This window comes from Fundulus heteroclitus, chromosome 23 (assembly GCF_011125445.2).
Source record: "Fundulus heteroclitus isolate FHET01 chromosome 23, MU-UCD_Fhet_4.1, whole genome shotgun sequence".
NCBI lineage: Eukaryota > Metazoa > Chordata > Actinopteri > Cyprinodontiformes > Fundulidae > Fundulus > Fundulus heteroclitus.
In genome coordinates, this window is record NC_046383.1 from 13,959,751 (window position 1) to 13,977,662 (window position 17,912).

Sequence of the window (17,912 nt, forward strand, 5' to 3'; positions counted from 1 at the left end):
GTCGACAAGAAGATGAATCCAAATATGACTGTTTGCCTTCATTGCTGCTCAAGTATTGATTCTTTAATGCTCCACACCTTGACTAATGTCCTTAGCAGACATATGGGCGAGCGGTGGTCCTGTGCAGCTGCACTGCAGTTTATCTCCAAACGTTGGCTATCTGGCTTTGTTGTGATTCCTGCTTCATTTTCGCACCACTTGGAACATCTGAGGACTTTTTTCTCTCATCGTTTGTGGCGTAAGACCTTAGCAGAAGCCCCCCCCCCCTCGCTCTGCCTCGACTCCAGAGCCTGTCAAACCAGATAAGGCAAATTGCTGGTGTCTGCACTGTAGTCGTGTCCTCTTGCCCCTCGTTTCTTCGTTACAAGTGGATATGCCTTCCCCTCAATCTGCTGCTTGTCTCTATCTTTTGGTGAGATAGCTGATACTTATTAGACACAGCCAGAGTTCGGCGAGGCTGTATCTGTGAGAGTAAGCACTGCATGGCTCGCTGTATTTTAAGGAATCAGAGGTCTCCTGCCTGCCTTTAGCCTCGATCGGGATCCGCTTCGGGTGGCATGTTGAAGAAAGACACGGCGAAGAAGAACAAAGGGGGACAGGGTGCAATTAAGACACACTTCCATTCGTCCCCTACCGCTCTCTGCGCTCGCCGCGTGTCACCAAGGTGACATTGCTCAGGGCGCTCGGGTTTCTTTATCACATATGGAGGCTCGGCCTTGCATTGCCGCCATTAATCATCTCCGAAGCTGTGATGTCAACATGAGAGACACTTTTTTATTTCCCCCCACATGATTCAAATTAGCCTTTTATCAAACAAATTATTACCTGGTGTAATGTCTCCCAGGAAGGAATCGGTTCAGTTTGAGGCGGCGCACTCAGGAACGATGATTTCTATGTACAGGCAGCAGGCAGAGCTGCTGCAGATGACATTTAGCCCCTTGCTCAATAATTCATATAATGACTCCTCTTCTAGTTTTCTATTTTCATTGCCTTCGGGTCACTTCCACCATCAATTTTACCGACAGTTATATTTTGGACCATTTCGCTGTCTTTCTGTCACTGTTTGAGAGATTCTGACTTCCTTCAGGTTGAGTTTTGCCTGAGTTAGACGGACAACGGCAGCTGATAACAAGCAAACTGCTAAAAAGTTGTTTATGCCATTCCTGCAATCAACGTTTACGTTAACGAGATGCCGGAGGAAGTGCCACTGACAGTCAGCTGGCTGAACGAAGGCTGCCACGCCTTTCCCTAACTCACAGGAAAGACAAACTTAAAATATTCCAGCAAAGAAGTGATGAGCGATGTGTGAAAACTAAAAAGTGGCACCAACAGGGTTACAAACGCAATCAGCTCTGTTGGTTAAGTTTCCAGTCCTACTAAACTCACTAAACCCACTGCAGTGTTTGAGTTCAGTATTTTAAATTTCAGATTAAATATTGACAAAGAAAATAGGAGCATGGGAAGCATTTCCAGACTTTATTCTTTGTCTCATTGTCTAAATATTGAGTCCTTCCTTCTGTCCCTTACTTATGTCTTCCTTTTGTCCTTCCTTTTTCTGTTCCTTTTCTTTCTCCCTCCATTTTTCCTTTTGTCTGTCCAGCTTTTCTTTAATCCTAACATCATTTTCCCTTTCCCTGTTTGTATTTCCTTATTCCTGCTTTACTTACATCCTTCCTTCCTTCAGCCCTACCTACCTCCCTCCCGTCCTTCCTTCCTTGAACTCTGCTTCCCTTTTATTAGTCCTTCATTCTGTCCTTCCTTCCTTGAGCCCTACCTCCCTTTCTTTAGTCCTTTCTTCCTTCCTTCTTTCCTTGAGTCCTACCTCCCTTTATTTAGTCATTTCCTTCCTTCCTTCCTTCCTTCCTTCCTTCCTTCCTTCCTTCCTTCCTTGAGCTCTGCCTACCTTTCCTTAGTCCTTTCTTCCTTCCGTCCTTGAGCACTACCTCCCTTTCTTTAGTCCTTTCCTTCCTTCCTTCCTTCCTTCCTTGAGCCCTACCTCCCTTTCTTTAGTCCTTTCCTTCCTTCCTTCCTTCCTTCCTTCCTTGAGCTCTGCATACCTTTCTTTAGTCCTTCCTTCCTTCCTTCCTTCCTTGAGCCCTGCCTTCCTTTCTTTAGTCTTTTCCTTCCTTCCTTGAGCCCTACCTCCCTTTCTTTAGTCCTCACTTCCTTCCTTCCTTCCTTCCTTCCTTATGTTGTTCCCTTCATCTTTCTTTCTTTCTCTTTCTATCTTTCTTTCCATTTTTCATGAGGAATCTTTAGGAACCCAGACATTATTTACTGCAGTGATTGATATACTGTATCATTTTAGCTGTGTTAGGAAATGAAAAAGGCTCCGTTTCTGTTTTAATTTCAGCCATTTACATCATGTTGGTCGTGTTTTCTGAAGTTATTGTGAGAAGAGCACGATGTGGTAAAGCTGTGCTACTTCCCCTCCGGGTTTTCATACAGTGAGACTCTCATAACGGCTGATCCTATATTTTCACTCTGGCAGGAGAAGCATCCTTTGTTGCCTTTCACCAACTTCTCCCCAGATTTCCAAGCCGCCTCCACACGTCCATGTTTCTAATCGATGAGCAGACACGTCCCAAACGGCCGATCCATTCAGCTGCCATGCTTGTTCTTTGACTTCTCCTCTGCAAAATCTGTCGGGGGACTTTGCTTCAGCCTGTGCAGGAAAGCAGGACTTTGTGAATAAATTGTTTTCCCGCAGCCGACTTTTGGGAAATCATATCATAGTTATCCGAGTTTTCATCCGGACTTAGAAGTGCAAAACAGTTCTGGATGCATGTTTGTGGAATCCAAAACCTCTTTTTGGTGGAGACACCGTAGGAGTCCTCTCCCCCAACACCCCCCACCCCGACTCCTACAGCCTGGAGCGTCGGATAGTCACAAGCCAAATTCCCATCAGTGGAGCTCTCCAGCTGAGACATCACAAGCTTGATCCTCACAACAATCATCAGCAGTAATGTGTCATGGCCAAGTGTCCTTGAGGGAGGAAAGCTGAACCTTAATCTGCTCACTCACACTAAGCTGGCGGAAGACATTGTGTGTGAGAAAACTCAGAGTAAAAGAGTACAGTGTCAATTGTACGTGTAGGAGTAATGGTGGGGGGGGCGGCCGGTGATTGATAGCGGTATTTAATCTATTCCATTGCACTGTCTAATAGCCTATGGGAAGACTTGTGTGTACAGTAAACTGTGATGGAAGTGTAAATGGAAAGGACCGCAGCGACGTGCCAGAATGACTCCAGCATCCTTCTTCTTTTTTTTTTATTCTTTTAAGCTGAACGTCTGCCAGACTGCAAGATGGCTGCAATGCCGACACTCATCCATGTCCTACACACGCTGCGTTTGTGCGTCCTGCATATTAGCGACAGCGCTGTCTTCCCCGCGAATGTTAGGACGTCGTTACGAAAACAGACATTCAAATTCGGATCAAATTACGCAGCTTATTTGTCACTTTTTGATGTATTAATTCCTGCCTCGACCCATCAGTTCGCCGAGCGTCTTCGCGGCGGCGCGTGCGTTCCTTCCACACCGCCGGCAAACGGATCACAGTTCAATTAAAGCCCCCAAGGTCACCCGTTCCCAGGCGCTGTGAGGAAAACCTCGTCCTGGACCTATTTGTCTTGGTTAGAGGCTCATGTATAATGCTGTCGGCTACAGAAGACGAATTGGTCAGATCGTCAGGAGTCTCGCCGGTCTGCGTCTTCATTTGAATTTGCCCTTCAATCAGCTAAATCAATGAGAGGAACTAATCAGGGAGGGGGGGGGGGGGGGACAAGCTGCACACTTAATTTCCCGTATAGTGAGGGTTGTGACGGCTTACGGTATGGCTCCGTGGGACTACGACATTATGTGGCCATTCAGTGGTGTCATAGATCCGCTAATTAGGACAGAGGCAGAGTGAAATCACACGAGTTGCTGCATGTGGATAATTAAGTGCTCCGAGCATGCACTTCTTTCCTTTGATGTGTTTTTTTTTTTCACTTTGAAGAATTTCTCACCATGCCATCCACACCCCCCCTCCACCCACACCTCAGAGGAAAGCCTGTTATATCAGCTCCTTGTTAAAATAAAATATTAATGTGTTATGACTCACCATATTTAGTGAATCCTCAGCGTAATGTATGGACGGTCATTAAGACGTTGTCCTCATGTTTATCTTTACCGCCTCTCAGCGACTTACCAGCTTTCTCCCCGTCAAGTTAGAAGAACATATTTCTACATTAAATATTATTTGGCTTCATGAAGGGTTCTCTGCCATATTGGGATGTAGCAGTTAAACTGTTTAAATCCCAATTTTTAGGTGAGCGTTACCAAATGGGGTTATGCGGGTTAGTTGTGAGTAGTCAGTGTCTCATCTGGTGTACATGGTGTCAGAGCAATCCCAGTTTCTAGCGTAACAAAGCTATTCTCATGGGAGAGTCAAGCTTAGCTCTGAACGAGGGTTCATGCTCAGCTGACCGCAGGGATGAGAAGCCTCTATGATGTAAAATTTGTCTTTTTTTAACCTGACATCAGGATTTTTGTACCAACATTGAAAAGGAGCACAGTAGATTAAAACAGCCTCCCATTCAAAGGGTAACAAATAAAGTCAGATAATGAGCAGAGAAAGAAAAGCTATGACGTTTTAACTTGATATAATTCAGTCCAAAGCCTTTTTTGTCATTATGAAAATCCCATTTCATTGATGCCCTTTATTTAGGGGTGAAAGAGCAATGCGAGTGGAAGCTGCATGATGGATGTTTCACATTTTTGTTAGCATAAAACATTGTTGTTCTCATGTTTTCCTGTCTTGGTCTGTCCCAAACTCTCCTTATGGGATACATTGAAGTTCTCAGTTGTAACGTGAAACAATGTGGAAAAAGTGAAAGGATCGCTGAAAGTCTTACCAGGCACTAAACGCTTTTGTTCAACTGGACTAAAAAGGCGAAGTTGGTCAAAGCAACTGTTGTTACCCAAAACAACAGTTAGAAATCGAGTAAAAAATTCTTGTATTTTTTATACCTTGCCCACAATGGTCTCAGGTAATTATTAGTTTATGTTATTCAATCTTTTTTTAGCAGAAACTGTTTCCTTACCAAAACTAAACCATTGAACCTGGTCTTTTATTTAGCCCTTTATTATAATAAACAAATGCATTGCCATTCGATCGTTTTATCTCTCTTTTCTTCCCCTTGTTAGATCCTCTAAATAATGAGGCCCGTTATGTCCTGCCAATAGCAAACACCAGCCACGCTTTCACACCTGCAAATAACTGCTGTGCTGTTTCCCAGGCATCCTTTATAAAGGCAGCGGGGAGAACCAGTTCATCTCTCTCCAGCCCCCTGTGATTTCCACGGTAATGGGCAACGGACGGCGCCGGAGCATTTCGTGTCCCAGCTGTAACGGGCAGGCTCAGGGCAACAAGCTGCTGGCGCCGGTCGCTCTGGCCTGGGGCATCGACGGAAGCCTCTACGTCGGCGATTTCAACTTCATCCGCCGCATCTACCCATCTGGAAATGTGACAAGCATCATGGAGCTCAGGTAAGAGCAATCTGAGGCCGGTTTGTCACGTTACGCACTCTAAATGTAGCAAATATGCATAAATACATGCTTCATACATACATACATCTAAATATTTAGATATTTAGCTGATTACTTTATCAAAAATATATAGCTGTGGCTTATTTAGCCAAATATTTAAATATATTCTAATATACATCTGATTTTTTATGTAAATATTTAGATTCTAAATATTTAGCTAAATGGTTGAAAATGTGGTTAAATGCCTAAATGTGTACATACAACTACATATTTTGTTAAAGGTCTAAATATTTAGCTAAATTTCTAATATCTGTTTAAAAAACTCCACATTACACAATATTTAATTGGAGCTAAATGTCTAAATAGCTAGCTGTAGCTAAACATGAACTAAATCTCTTAATATTTAGCTGGAGTTAAATGTCTAAATATCTAAATATTTAGCTCAATATTTAGTTAAATGTTACTATATTAGGCAGAATGTCTATTATGTGTTTAATAAACTGCCCATTAGCTACATTAGGTACACAGCTAAATAGTTAGCTAGTTATTTTAATGTTTGGCTAAATGTGTCAAATTTGAGCTGTATCAAATTATTGTTTTTTGTAGTTTTTTTAACCGATGCTTAATTTGTATCAAATAGTAATGATGCAGTGCTTTTCCTCCAATATTTGTCCCCTTATAGACTTCTTCTATTTTAGTTTTTGTGGGTTTTTTTTTCACGTTTCAGATCGTTAAAGACATTTATTATCAGACATAGAAAATTAAAGTAAATACAAAAAGCAGTTTTCAAATGCCTGATTTTGTTTAAGGACAAAAGCAATCCTAACCAACCTGAGCCTTAGTGAAGAAATAAGTATCCACTAAACCTAATATCTTCCTCAGCAGCAATAACTGACATCAAGCATTTGTGATTTATTGGATTTATTATTATTATTATTGTAATTTAGCCCAGTTGTCTTGTATTCATTAGGCTATATTAACAACCATTAACAACCTGTATAAGGTCATATCACAGTATAAATATTAAATTCAAGTCCAAACTTTGACTAGACCATTTTAAAACCTACATGTTTTTTATTTTACCATTCACAGGTGGCCCTGCTGGTCCACTAATTAATTCATTATTTAACAGTTACTTTCTCACATAGGGTCAGCCTGGTTTGGTTAGCTTTTTTTTTTTTTTTTTTTTTTAGAAATATTGCAGATCGTCATTTAAAAAGAGGTTTTTGTATTTCATTAGTTCATCTTCGATATAAAATTTGTTTCAATATATAAAACAAAAATGTGTCAAAAATCAAAAAGAAGAAACGTGTAAAGTTTCAACGTCTGAATTACAAGACAAGGAAAAAGGGGGAAATTCCAAAATGCACTTTCACTGACCCCTGAAGTGTGAAGGAGTAAAGGATGTCGCTCTCCGTTGCTGTCTCTAGAGTTCAGCATGGTGAGGCCAAACTAAAATGGCACGGTAGGCAGACTTTAATTCACACACATATTTCCTCTCCGCATTGAAATCTGAAATCTTTTCCCCATCCATCTCCATAATTAGGAAAGACATCCTGTCTTCAGCGTGTAATTGGGATGATTTACGTCCCCATGCCAAGTTGGCGTCTCTCAGCAATGACTCTGATTCGGCCAGTTGGCTTATTTTAAAGTGGCAGATGTTGATTAAATGTACATCGGGCCGTTATCCTTCACCAGACAGTTACATGACAAAAAAACATGAAAACCGCCTTAAAATGATGGAGGTCCCTGCACTGTTGGCTCCCTGTTCACTGGTTATGAGAGTTAATATCAGGATTAAAAGGGTGAATGTCGAGAGCAGAGCTGAATTGGAAGGGGAACATGCTAATCCACCCTGGAAGTCTGCTAATGCACCTGCACAGGCATCCGCCACTACATAACGGATGTTGGAGGAAAAGCAGGGCGCTGCTTTAAACCAACATAATGTAGACGCTCAGCAGCCCTTTACCAGACAAATGATGCTTTACAACACAGAGAAGCTCTACTGCAAGAGGTTAAGAACTTTTTTTTTTTGGCTTAATTGAATTAAAGTTAATCAGAACGTGAAAGGACAGAATCTCTTTTTTTGACCACGCTGTAGAAAAATGTCAAAGGTTTTTACAGAGAACAATGTGTCAGAAATCGATTGTTTCAGAGCAAACATGCACTTGGTTTCAGTCATGCTGCCTTGTGCAAATAAAATCCTCCAGAACCTCCTTCAGCCACTGTTTCCTTTAAGCCTGTGTTTATATTCTGGCTTCAGTGGTCAATGTAGCAAATGGCTGAATCAATATGTCAATACGAGCGGTCAGATTGAGAATAGCCGTGGTAATGCCGGACGGCGCTTCATGAACACAGGAGGACGCCTTTTCCTCTCTGTGGGTTGTAACTCCACCTCTGCGCCGTCTGCCAGACACACTGTCATCGCACGTCTGCTGGCTGGCTTCTTCAAGGACGACTTTGACTTTCTTAGTTTCCTCACCAGGCTCTGAGAAAGACGAGGCTTCTGGTTTGACTTTCTTTACACTAGTTTCGCTGAACTATTAAATATTAACAATAAAAAAGTGTTTCTCAGAGCATCTGGTGGAGAATCAGACAAGAAACTGTGAGAGAGTCTTAAAAAAAATAAATAAAAAAACAAAGTGTTCCTCTAAAATGTTTGAATTTCATTGTCTTTATTCTCTTTCCTCTCTTTTCTGCTTCCTCTGCATCGTGTCATAGAAATAAAGACTTTAGACACAGGTAGGTGTGTTGACTTTGTCCTTTCTGCTTGTCTCTTGTCTCTGTCTCTGCCTTTTTATTCCCGGATCTCAGCACTGAACTTGACACAGCTGGTAACAACATAGTAATAGACTGGAACAGTGACTAGGACTTACTGGAACTGCACTAAATTTGATTTAAATCATATTTGGCACTCGGATGCTTTGTGTCACTTGCCAGATATAAATCTTAGCAAATGTGGTCACATGTGGAGATCCTCAGGGCTCCATTCTCATCCCACTTTTACTTAAGGTCTATAGCCCCATCAAAAGTGCCAGGATTTAAATACCAGGGATTTTTCTTACCCAGGTAAAAGGAATCCTGGGTAATTTGTGTGCTTCATGTTTCCACTGCTCTGCAAGGCTGCAGGAAATGTATTCAAATCCACCTAGTGACGTATGGGGGAGTTGCAAGAAGAACTGCACTACACCTTCAGTCCAGCGGGTGGCAGTAATAAGAAACTAAAGGCCAAACAAGCAAAAAGTATACTTAAATATGAATCTGTATGACGTAGACACACAGGTCCTACATTTTGCAGGTGAGCAGAAGTCAGAACCCTGCAAGAAAAGGTCGACTAATCGCTGTTCAGCACATAAATCCGTCCCTCAGCAAATCTGGGATGATCTGAAAGTCTTTCCCCCAGACCAGGACCTTTTACTTAGGGAAGTATGGACACCAGGGAATTCTAAATACTCAGGTAAATGTGTACGCATGAAGGGCTTTCAAAATCCCAGGTAATGGCTGAAGATCCCTACAATGTCACATCAGCTTAGATTTGTGGAGCATCTGTAGAGAAATGTAGGGAATCTGCGCTCTAATGGACTGAGACAAAATAGCAGAAAACATGGCAGAAACCCAGTCATTGTGATGGACTCAGACCAAAGGCCTAACACATCCATCACTAAGTCTGTCAGCTACCACCTTAAGAGCATCGCTGCAATCATTCTAAATCGGGATCACAGCACAGGCCACTTGATTGTAAAAGGAAATTTAAATATATTGTTATGGTCTAACGAGCCACTTACTGGTATTGGGCCTAATTAATTAATAAACAGTTACTGGTGGTTATGGACCACTCTCAGCTTTGGAATAAGATCCCTGAAAACCTGAGCAGTGCAGAAATTGCCATATCCTTTAAATCAGGACTGAAAACATCCCTGTTTACTGTAGCTTTTCCTGTATAGGTTAACATTTAATTAATTAGTTATTTTTTATAAAGTCTCTGCTATTCATCTTTTTGTTTAAATTACATTTTAACAGTTTTCTTTTTGAATGAAGGATTTCTCCTTTTTAATGTAATTCGTTTTACGTACCTTTTTTACTGTAAAGCCATGTGAATGACTTTGTGTATGAACGGTGCTGCACAAATACATTTGCTTTGCCTTTTTCCAGCCGTTTAAGCACCAGCGATTAACTTTTGTAATTATAGCAAATCAGTGATGGCTTGATTACATCTAAACACGAGGGAGAGTACACAGATTTTCAGAATTAGCGCATCTGCTTTATGTAAAAGAGGAAAACATGCATAAGGAGCCTTAACCGATTTGAAAAGTAATGCAGAAACGCAAAGAGACGCCTGCACAACCAACGTCGGGGCTCTGAAATAAAGTTCCGTATCACTGCAAAGCTTGTAATTACATTTCTGGTGATTGTGTTTGGCAGATGTTCTCATCCGGAGGGCCTTGCACAACTGCTCTGTATTCATGAACATGGCAACATCGCTGTATCAAGTGAAGATGCTTCTTGGTGGCAATTAGCTTGGCCCAGTGATTAACATGACAAGAGCAAGAGGTGCTCCAGACAGTGAAACCGCCGTAACTTTATTAAGCTGGCTGTCACAGCAACGCCTCTGGTGAGATGACCAGATTATGGGAACTGGATGAGGGACCTTTGTGTGAATTTCAAATCTAATTTGCCAGATTCATGCAGTGAACTCAGATTCCCTGATCATTTCCAACACTCAGCTGAATGAAAAGGCTCCGGGCCCTAATGAATTCAACGCCGCCACGTCTTAATTAGACACAAAGATAGGTTTAAACAGGTGGAAAATTCACCACTGGATGAAAGGAATGCAGAAACGTGCCGCTTAGAGGGTTTTAAACTGGCCCTAAGTAGCACATTTTCTACAAATAGTCCCTGGATAGTTCTCTGGGCTTTCACAAGCTTTCTCAACAAGGTCTAAAAATCTGCTAAGGATTGCTGGTGCAAGACGTGGGGCATACCCTGGATAGGTGCCCAGTCTACGACAGGTTAATTAATTGTTCTAAAAATCTAAAAAATATTCCTCTGAAAAAGAACAATGTAGAGAGGAGTAAAATCAGCCTAAATCTGACATTCTTTCTGATTAAAATGGACAATTGAAGATCATTTAAACAGGAAAATCGTTGTAAAATGTTGGAGAAAAAGTCCTCTTTGGAACACGAATGCAGAGGTATATTGGGAGACTTGGGCACAGCGCAACAAAAACAAGGCAGTGAAGGGAGCATGGAGACAGAGTGACATGCAGCAGCTTGATGCTTTGAGAGCTGCTGAATTCCAGATCAGTCAGAGCTTTCTGAATCCCTGCAGGGCAACGCCAGCTTCCAGGACTCAGTGATTGCCTGAGCAGGAGGTGACTGACACCTGCGTTAGCACCTGTGACAGCTCTGGTCAAACTCTTAAGATGAAGTAGAAAAAAAACGCAGGGAAAAAAAAAATGAAAATGCATTTTCCAAAACGAACAAATAGTAATTCCAAGAGCTCGTAAAATTTCCCTTCCAACTTACATGTGTTTTACCATCAGGAGGTGCACATAGGTAATATTTGCTGCATAAATGTTTCATTGAACCGTAAAACACCGGAGCCACTTCCTCATTTATTATGTCCAACGCCCTGCAGGTTGACTGTAAAATAAGGAGCTACTTATGTTTGACTTGCTGAATTTTTTATAAGATCTCAAACAGTGCCCACCTATTTTGAACATTTACTTGGACTTATGACGGCCGTCAAGTTTTACGACCACATCTCTATCATTTCACAAAGATGTTTCATTGCCACATTTATTTCGCCGGGCCACATTATCCAGATCCCGGGCCGAAGCGGCGCTGACGTTATGCCTCAGTACGGCCGGCGCAGCAGCAACGTTTACGGCTGCACAGCGATTTGCTTTTTACGGCCTCTGTTTTGAGCTCTCTAATTATCCTCGAGTACGTTTCAGTTCTGCCTGAGGTCAGTTGACTTTAAATAACTCCAGTTTGCTAAAATCCCCACGTCTGACACATCCAGCAGTCAGTTTGTACGCAGATAAAAACCATCAGCCGTGTCACGTTGCAGTTCACACATCCGCCTGTATTCACGCCGCCGTCCATTACTTGACAGTAACTAATGCAAATTAAGCAGAAAGAGACGGCATTAATTGTTGCACTTTGTCAACACAAGCCCGTCATTTCTGTAATTTCCAGAGGCTTCTCCCCACAGGAGTCTCATAACAGATGAAATGATCTGGCACGCAAGTTGTCATTTCTGCTTTGCAAACTGGAACCCCACTGTGGTGATATCCGGTTAAATTTAGTCACTGTTCCATGTTCTGTTTTCCAGTTTTTTTCCTTTTTTTTCTCCATCCTCGTCTTTTGTTTTGTTTTTTTTTGTTGTTTTTCCGGCTGGGGGAATTATTTATAGTGTTCACAAATTATTTCCCTCTTAAGTTCATTATCTGTTCACGTGACAATGCTGCTCCCAGTAAGATCTTGGTTTTAAAGATAATAACTGAACACCAAGAAGGTCTGTCTGTAATAACTTTCTGTAGGTTAGATGCAGCATATTCATTTATTCCATGCATACAAAGAGGGAGCGCTTGCCTTCCTCTGTGTTACTCTTCCATTTGCTATTATGACGAGCTCCAGCCGTTTCAGATTTCCTTTCAGCTTTTGTCTGCAGTCACAGCAAATCCCACCGAGTCAAGGTTTGTGCTAAATGAATCGCTCTTTTAAAACTGTCAACTTTAATAGAATTACAGGTGGTTAATGTATTCCAGCATGAAGCTGGAGACCTTATATAGTCACTCAGCAACGCTTTTCTCTAACCATCGTACCTTTGGCTTCAGACTGCAGGTGTATCTCCAGTTCAGGCTGTATTTGTGCTCCTTGCTCGCTAAAAATACCTACTGGAAGGAGCAGATCTATAATTTTGCCTTCAGACGGGTTGTGATTAAAGATGAAGTTACTGCTGAGAATGACACTGAGTCTAATATTTACCGGACTTGGCTGTTAATGTTTTATTGCTTTGGGTGTTATCCCTGTCAACTCTACCAGTGAAAGTGATATCGGGCTCAAATTGTTTAATAAACCCAGGAACCGAGTTGTGACAAACGTCGGTGGTGCTATAAATGTCTCGTTTTAGTTTAATCAATTAATCCACCGTCCAAAGCGTTAACCGTGCCGACATCCAGGTTTTTTTTCTTTCTTTTTTTTACCCTGTAAAAGGTTTAAAAGCTGTGGATGGTGCGTTCAGGATGGTGAGGCAGAGCCCACAAACATGATGTGCAGCAATAAATTAACATAAATGTTACTGCAGTAGCGCAAACAAATACAGAAAGCCAACCTTTATGGGGGCCCCTCCAGCGTACTTTTCTCAGAACATTTAGCAAAGTTGGAGCCCACAGAGAGACAGATTTAAACAATCCTCTTTGCACAATCTCTCTAGATGATCCAAAGTCCTGGATTTTCTCTTATCCCCTCAACTCACAGCCCACCCCGAAGCTTTTCTGAAGGATTTAGGCCCGAGGTGTGTGATGGTCAGTTAAGAAGCTACATTCTGTGTCTGGTCGTCTATTTGTCGCTTTGGCCACACATTTTGGGTTCTTGATCCTGCTGAATGATGCGAGGACGACTCGTTTTCTCACATACTTCCAGACATTTATTTCTACTCTATCGGTACATGAAGGAGTTACCGATACCATGGAGTCCAACAAGCTTCCCAGGCCTACAGAACCACGGAGGCGGTAGTCCTCCTTTGTCTCGTGTGGAACTCACCTGGAGGGTTTGTTGCAAAAAGCTCAGCCTTAGTCTCCCCTGATCAAAGCACACAGTTCCAGCTAAAAATCCCTGCAGAGTTATGCAAACTCAGCATTTTTATGTTTTTGCTGATAAAACAGAATATACTTTTTTTTTCTTGGTTGACATCGTGGCGCCTAGATGGGCCTTTTTGTTGCATTTTGCTGCTAACAGAGACGTTTTGAAATGTTTTTTTGTTTTTTTATCTCTTGCTGTGCCTGTCAGCTGAACTAAACCTGAGTTCTCGTTCAGCTTAGCGCCCGGCGGCTAGCAGAAACGGGCCTCTGTGTGTCCCGTCGTCCTTATACCCACACCAACAAACACTCATGGATTATTAGTTCAGTTGCGATAAACTGTGGTTAAAAACGTTTCAATGAAAAGGTGTTGATTTTAAAGTGCATTTATGGTGGGATCACCAGGGTTCCTGCTAACAACACCACTTTCTAGCATTGCACTGCAAAAACATAACTAAAAATAAGTTACATTTTCTTGAAACGAGTGTATTTGTCCTTGATTTGAGCAGGTTAATAAGATTATCTGCCAATGGAATAAGTATTTTGACCCCTAAAATAAGATAATTAGACATCCTGCACTTGAAATAAGATGATTGAGATGAATTGCTCCTATTTTGAGCGCAAAAATCTTATTCCACTGGCAAAACATCTTATTTACCTGCTCAAATAAAGGACAAATACACAAATTTCAAGAAAGTTCTAACTTATTTTGAGTTTAGTGTAGTTGGTTTTCGCAGTGTGGATGTTTCCTTGACTTGGTTTTAATTCTCAAAGATGAATTTATTTGAAGGTTTTTTAAACATCTTCAGCAGGCCGGCTCTGTGTGTATGTGGGTATTTCTGCGTTTCTGTCACTTTGTGTGTGTTTATCGGCATGTCGAACAACATTTATAGTAACACTGTTTTGGTTTTCTTGTCTTACATTTTCTCAGAGTATTTACGGAGGACAGTTTTCTAACTAGAGAATCCCCAGAGTGGGTCCCAGATGGTGCAGGCTTAATTTTATTAGTGCTCAGTTTGTGTATGAATAGAATTTAATTAAAACAGAACCAAATTGAAGAAAGAAAACTTTAATAACCCCAAAGGAAAATGATGCTGTAGTAGACTATTAATGGAAATAAAAGGAAGGCATGTATCTGTCATGGCTCGGTGTAAAAACAGCATCAGGTCTGAAAAAGTCTGGTTGAATGTAGCTTCTAATATATTCCAGAGATTGATGAATGGGATCAAATCTTACAGATGGATTTGCACCATTAAAAGCCGGTCAATCTCTGCTGTAAGGAAGGAGCTTTTAAAGATAAATGCCGTCCGCAGTTTTAATTTATTCTGAGTTATTGCCTTGAACGCAGCAACAACCCAGCGCACCGGTACTACCTGGCAACCGATCCGGTGAGCGGCCAGCTGTACGTGTCGGACACCAACTCCCGGCGGATCTACCGACCCAAAGTGCTGAGCGGGACCAAGGAGCTGCAGGCCAACGCCGAGGTGGTCGCGGGAACCGGAGAACACTGCCTGGCCTTCGATGAGAACCACTGTGGCGACGGCGGGAAGGCGACGGAGGCCTCGCTCACCGGACCCAAAGGTATGGTTTAAAAATGATGGAGATGTTCTGGGCAGGCTGAACGGTGATGGATTTCTCATTCTGAAGTGACGCCTGCTACATCTGAATTTATGCGCCGTGCCCAACGACAGCGTGCTCATTTGTAATTAATTAGTTTTGGTCGTAGTTCTCGTGTAAAATTCAAAGCAAACAGGAACGGCTCCCTAAGAAAACATCGATAAATAAAAGCTGCTTTGTGCTCCCTGTTAAAAAGGCTGTGACCTCCAGAAGTGCAAAGCGTGCTTTATTTTCCATGGGAGGATATTTCTCTGAGACAATATTTCAAATATTGATGTCTTTTAGTTTATTATTCATTCTCTTGCGCTTGTTCTTTTACAGATCCGTGAAAAACGTATTTGTACACCTTGAATCTTTTCACATTTTGTCTGCATGCAACCGAAGTACAGAGTAATTAAGAAGAAAAATTAAGGTTTTTCAGAATCTTTCCTACAAAGACGATTCAGGAAAGTGTGACGTGTGTTTGTATTTCACTCTGACGCTCCTAAATAAAATCCGGTGCAGAACCCTCTAGTCTCAGTTAAAAAGCAGCTGTTCTGTTTCATGAGTCGGGCAGGAAGTTGGGGAGAAATTTAAAGCTGGTTAGGTTCTGCAACAACATCCCAGGCTTCCAAGATCTTAAGTCGTCGTCTGAAAACGAAAAGCGTTTGCCACAGCTGCAGACCTGCCAAGATCTGAACTGACGGGTTGAGCAACATGAGCATCAACGAGAACAGCAGATAAGAGGCCAACTTTGGAGGAGCTGCAAAGATCCGCAGCTCAAGATGCATAAATTGTTAACGGATAAACAAATTGTGTCTTGCAAAGAAGTCCTGTTCCCACAAGCCATGCAGGGGAAACAGCAAACATGCAAATTTGGTTAAATCAGACCAAGTTTGAACTAAATTTGATCAACCTGATGACATTTTCCGTGGCAGGAGAACGACCCTGAACATGCAGCCAGAGATGCGATGGACTGGTTTAGATTAAAGCAGGTTCATGTATCAACATGGCCTAGTCAAAGTCCAGACTTAAATGCAATTGAGAAAATGTGAGAAAGTTGATGTCCTCAAACAATCTCCATCCAATCTGTTAGAACTTCAACCATTCTGCATGTGCAAAGCTCAGTTGGGACACAAATGTCTTCCACACCATTTATTGGTAAATTTGAAAACCGTGAATTATTTTCCTTTCACTCCACAGTTGTGCACTACTTTGTGTCGCTCCTCCACATAAACTCCCAATAACATACATTGAAGTGTGCGGTCGTAACGTGACAAAACAGCAAAGAGTTCAAGGGCCATGAACACTTTTGCAAAGAACTGTAAAAGTCAAGTTTTCCTGGCTTTTAATGCTCCTTCTGAAATAACCGCTGCCCACAAGCCGATAAGTGCTTCGCACAACCTGTTGTCCACATTCAGATAGCAGCGGTCCATTTGTGGCAAAATTGCTGCCTTTTCCATAAATTCTTTCAGAATAAAAGGCGAGGATGAATTGTTTTGCGCTCGTCGCTGTCTTCTTTCTGAGTGCCCGGCTCCGATGGCTAAGCTTCGGCTAGGTGATAAAGGCTTGAGTGAAGGCAATCTGAGGGAACGACTCTAATGATGGAGTGGGTGGAAGCCGAGACAAGAGAAGAAACGGCAGATGGCTCCATTTTTTTCCCTTCCTTTTTCTCTTCTCAGACATTTGCTGAACTCTGCTCAAATGTGGCACATTTCATCTGTCTGAGAATCTCGGGCTGTCAGATAGCCAGCTCCCAAGGATTCACCGCGAGCTCCCACAGCTCGTCAATGTTTTAGCAGAAAGCAATCTTGTGCCGCCCTCGCCCACAGGTCAAACCAAACCACTAACCTTCCATAGAAGCTTTTAAAGACTCCATTGAAAAAAAGAAATCCTCTGGAGGTAAGAGTAAAGTTACAGCGCATTCATAACAGTTAAATTATTTGAAAAACTATAGAGCGATCGTCCGCTGTTCATCCGGGGATTAAATCCCGTAACGCGCCGCATTAAAACCGGAATGGGGGAGAAAAACAAAACAAAAAAAAAATAAACAGCGTTCCTGGATATGAGGTATGGCTCGATTCCCAAAGGCAACGATCTCTATTAAGCAGCACGGTGACACGGTGTGATGTGGAAGTCTGTTGATGTAGTTTCCCAGTTTGGGACGTCTGGTTATTGCAAACTCGCCCTGGTTCGGCTTCCGCGTGGAGATTTGAGTCAATCACCGAGACAATTTAGCCCTCGCCTGTCAACAGGGCCACTGCGCGTCCTTAACCCCTTTCAAGAAAACTTGTCAGCAGCTGCCAGTGGTCTCCCCTCGCTTATTTGTTTCTCAAACGACGGGCGGCTCGCGATGATTACGCAAAGGCAAAGAATCTCCGCCGCCGTTGACACACCCCACCTTCCGAGGTCGTCCTGAGGCAGGAGGGGATTACAAGGCGAGGCAAGTGCATACATATACCGTATGAATACAGCCTTTCCCACTTCTGCCTGAGAAATTATTTAATAGCAGAAAAGCAGCCTGTGAATTATTGATGGCTGTGCTTTTTGCAGTGACCTGAATAATGGGAAGGCGAGCTTGACACATGTATCCATCGTGTTCTGTCCACTGAGTCATGCAGGCAGAGATGTGGCATATCTACCATGTTTGCCTGTTATCACAAGCTCTTTTCCCCCTGTTTTCTCTGCTTTTCTCTCATCCTCCCCCCCCACCACCACCACCTCCACCACCTCCACCACAAACCTCCCACCTGCTTTCAACAGGCATCGCCGTGAACAAGAACGGGCTGATTTATTTTGTCGACGGCACCACGATCAGAAAGGTGGACCAGAACGGCATCATATCCACTTTCCTGGGCTCCAACGACCTGACATCGGCTCGTCCCCTGACCTGTGACAGCAGCATGGACATCAATCAGGTGACTTAAACAAAGAGCTGCCAGAAAGCTGTTAGCGCTGTTGCAGAGTGTGTCACAGTGCCACCT

General features: G+C 42.5%; 1 protein-coding gene across 7 annotated transcripts in view; it reads left to right on the top strand.

The window, feature by feature from the left end:
* si:dkey-237h12.3 (teneurin-3) overlaps positions 1-17,912 on the top strand; it is a 208,992-nt gene that overhangs the window by 165,428 nt on the left and 25,652 nt on the right. For 5 of the 7 annotated variants that reach the window (XM_036127293.1, XM_012876933.3, XM_021323761.2 and 2 more), the window contains 4 exons: positions 5,279-5,528; positions 8,250-8,270; positions 14,681-14,913; positions 17,692-17,846. In XM_036127293.1, coding sequence (XP_035983186.1) covers positions 5,279-5,528; positions 8,250-8,270; positions 14,681-14,913; positions 17,692-17,846 — 659 coding nt within the window. The remainder of the gene's footprint in view (positions 1-5,278; positions 5,529-8,249; positions 8,271-14,680; positions 14,914-17,691; positions 17,847-17,912) is intronic. The other 2 variants (XM_036127294.1, XM_012876934.3) reach the window with 1 other exon arrangement.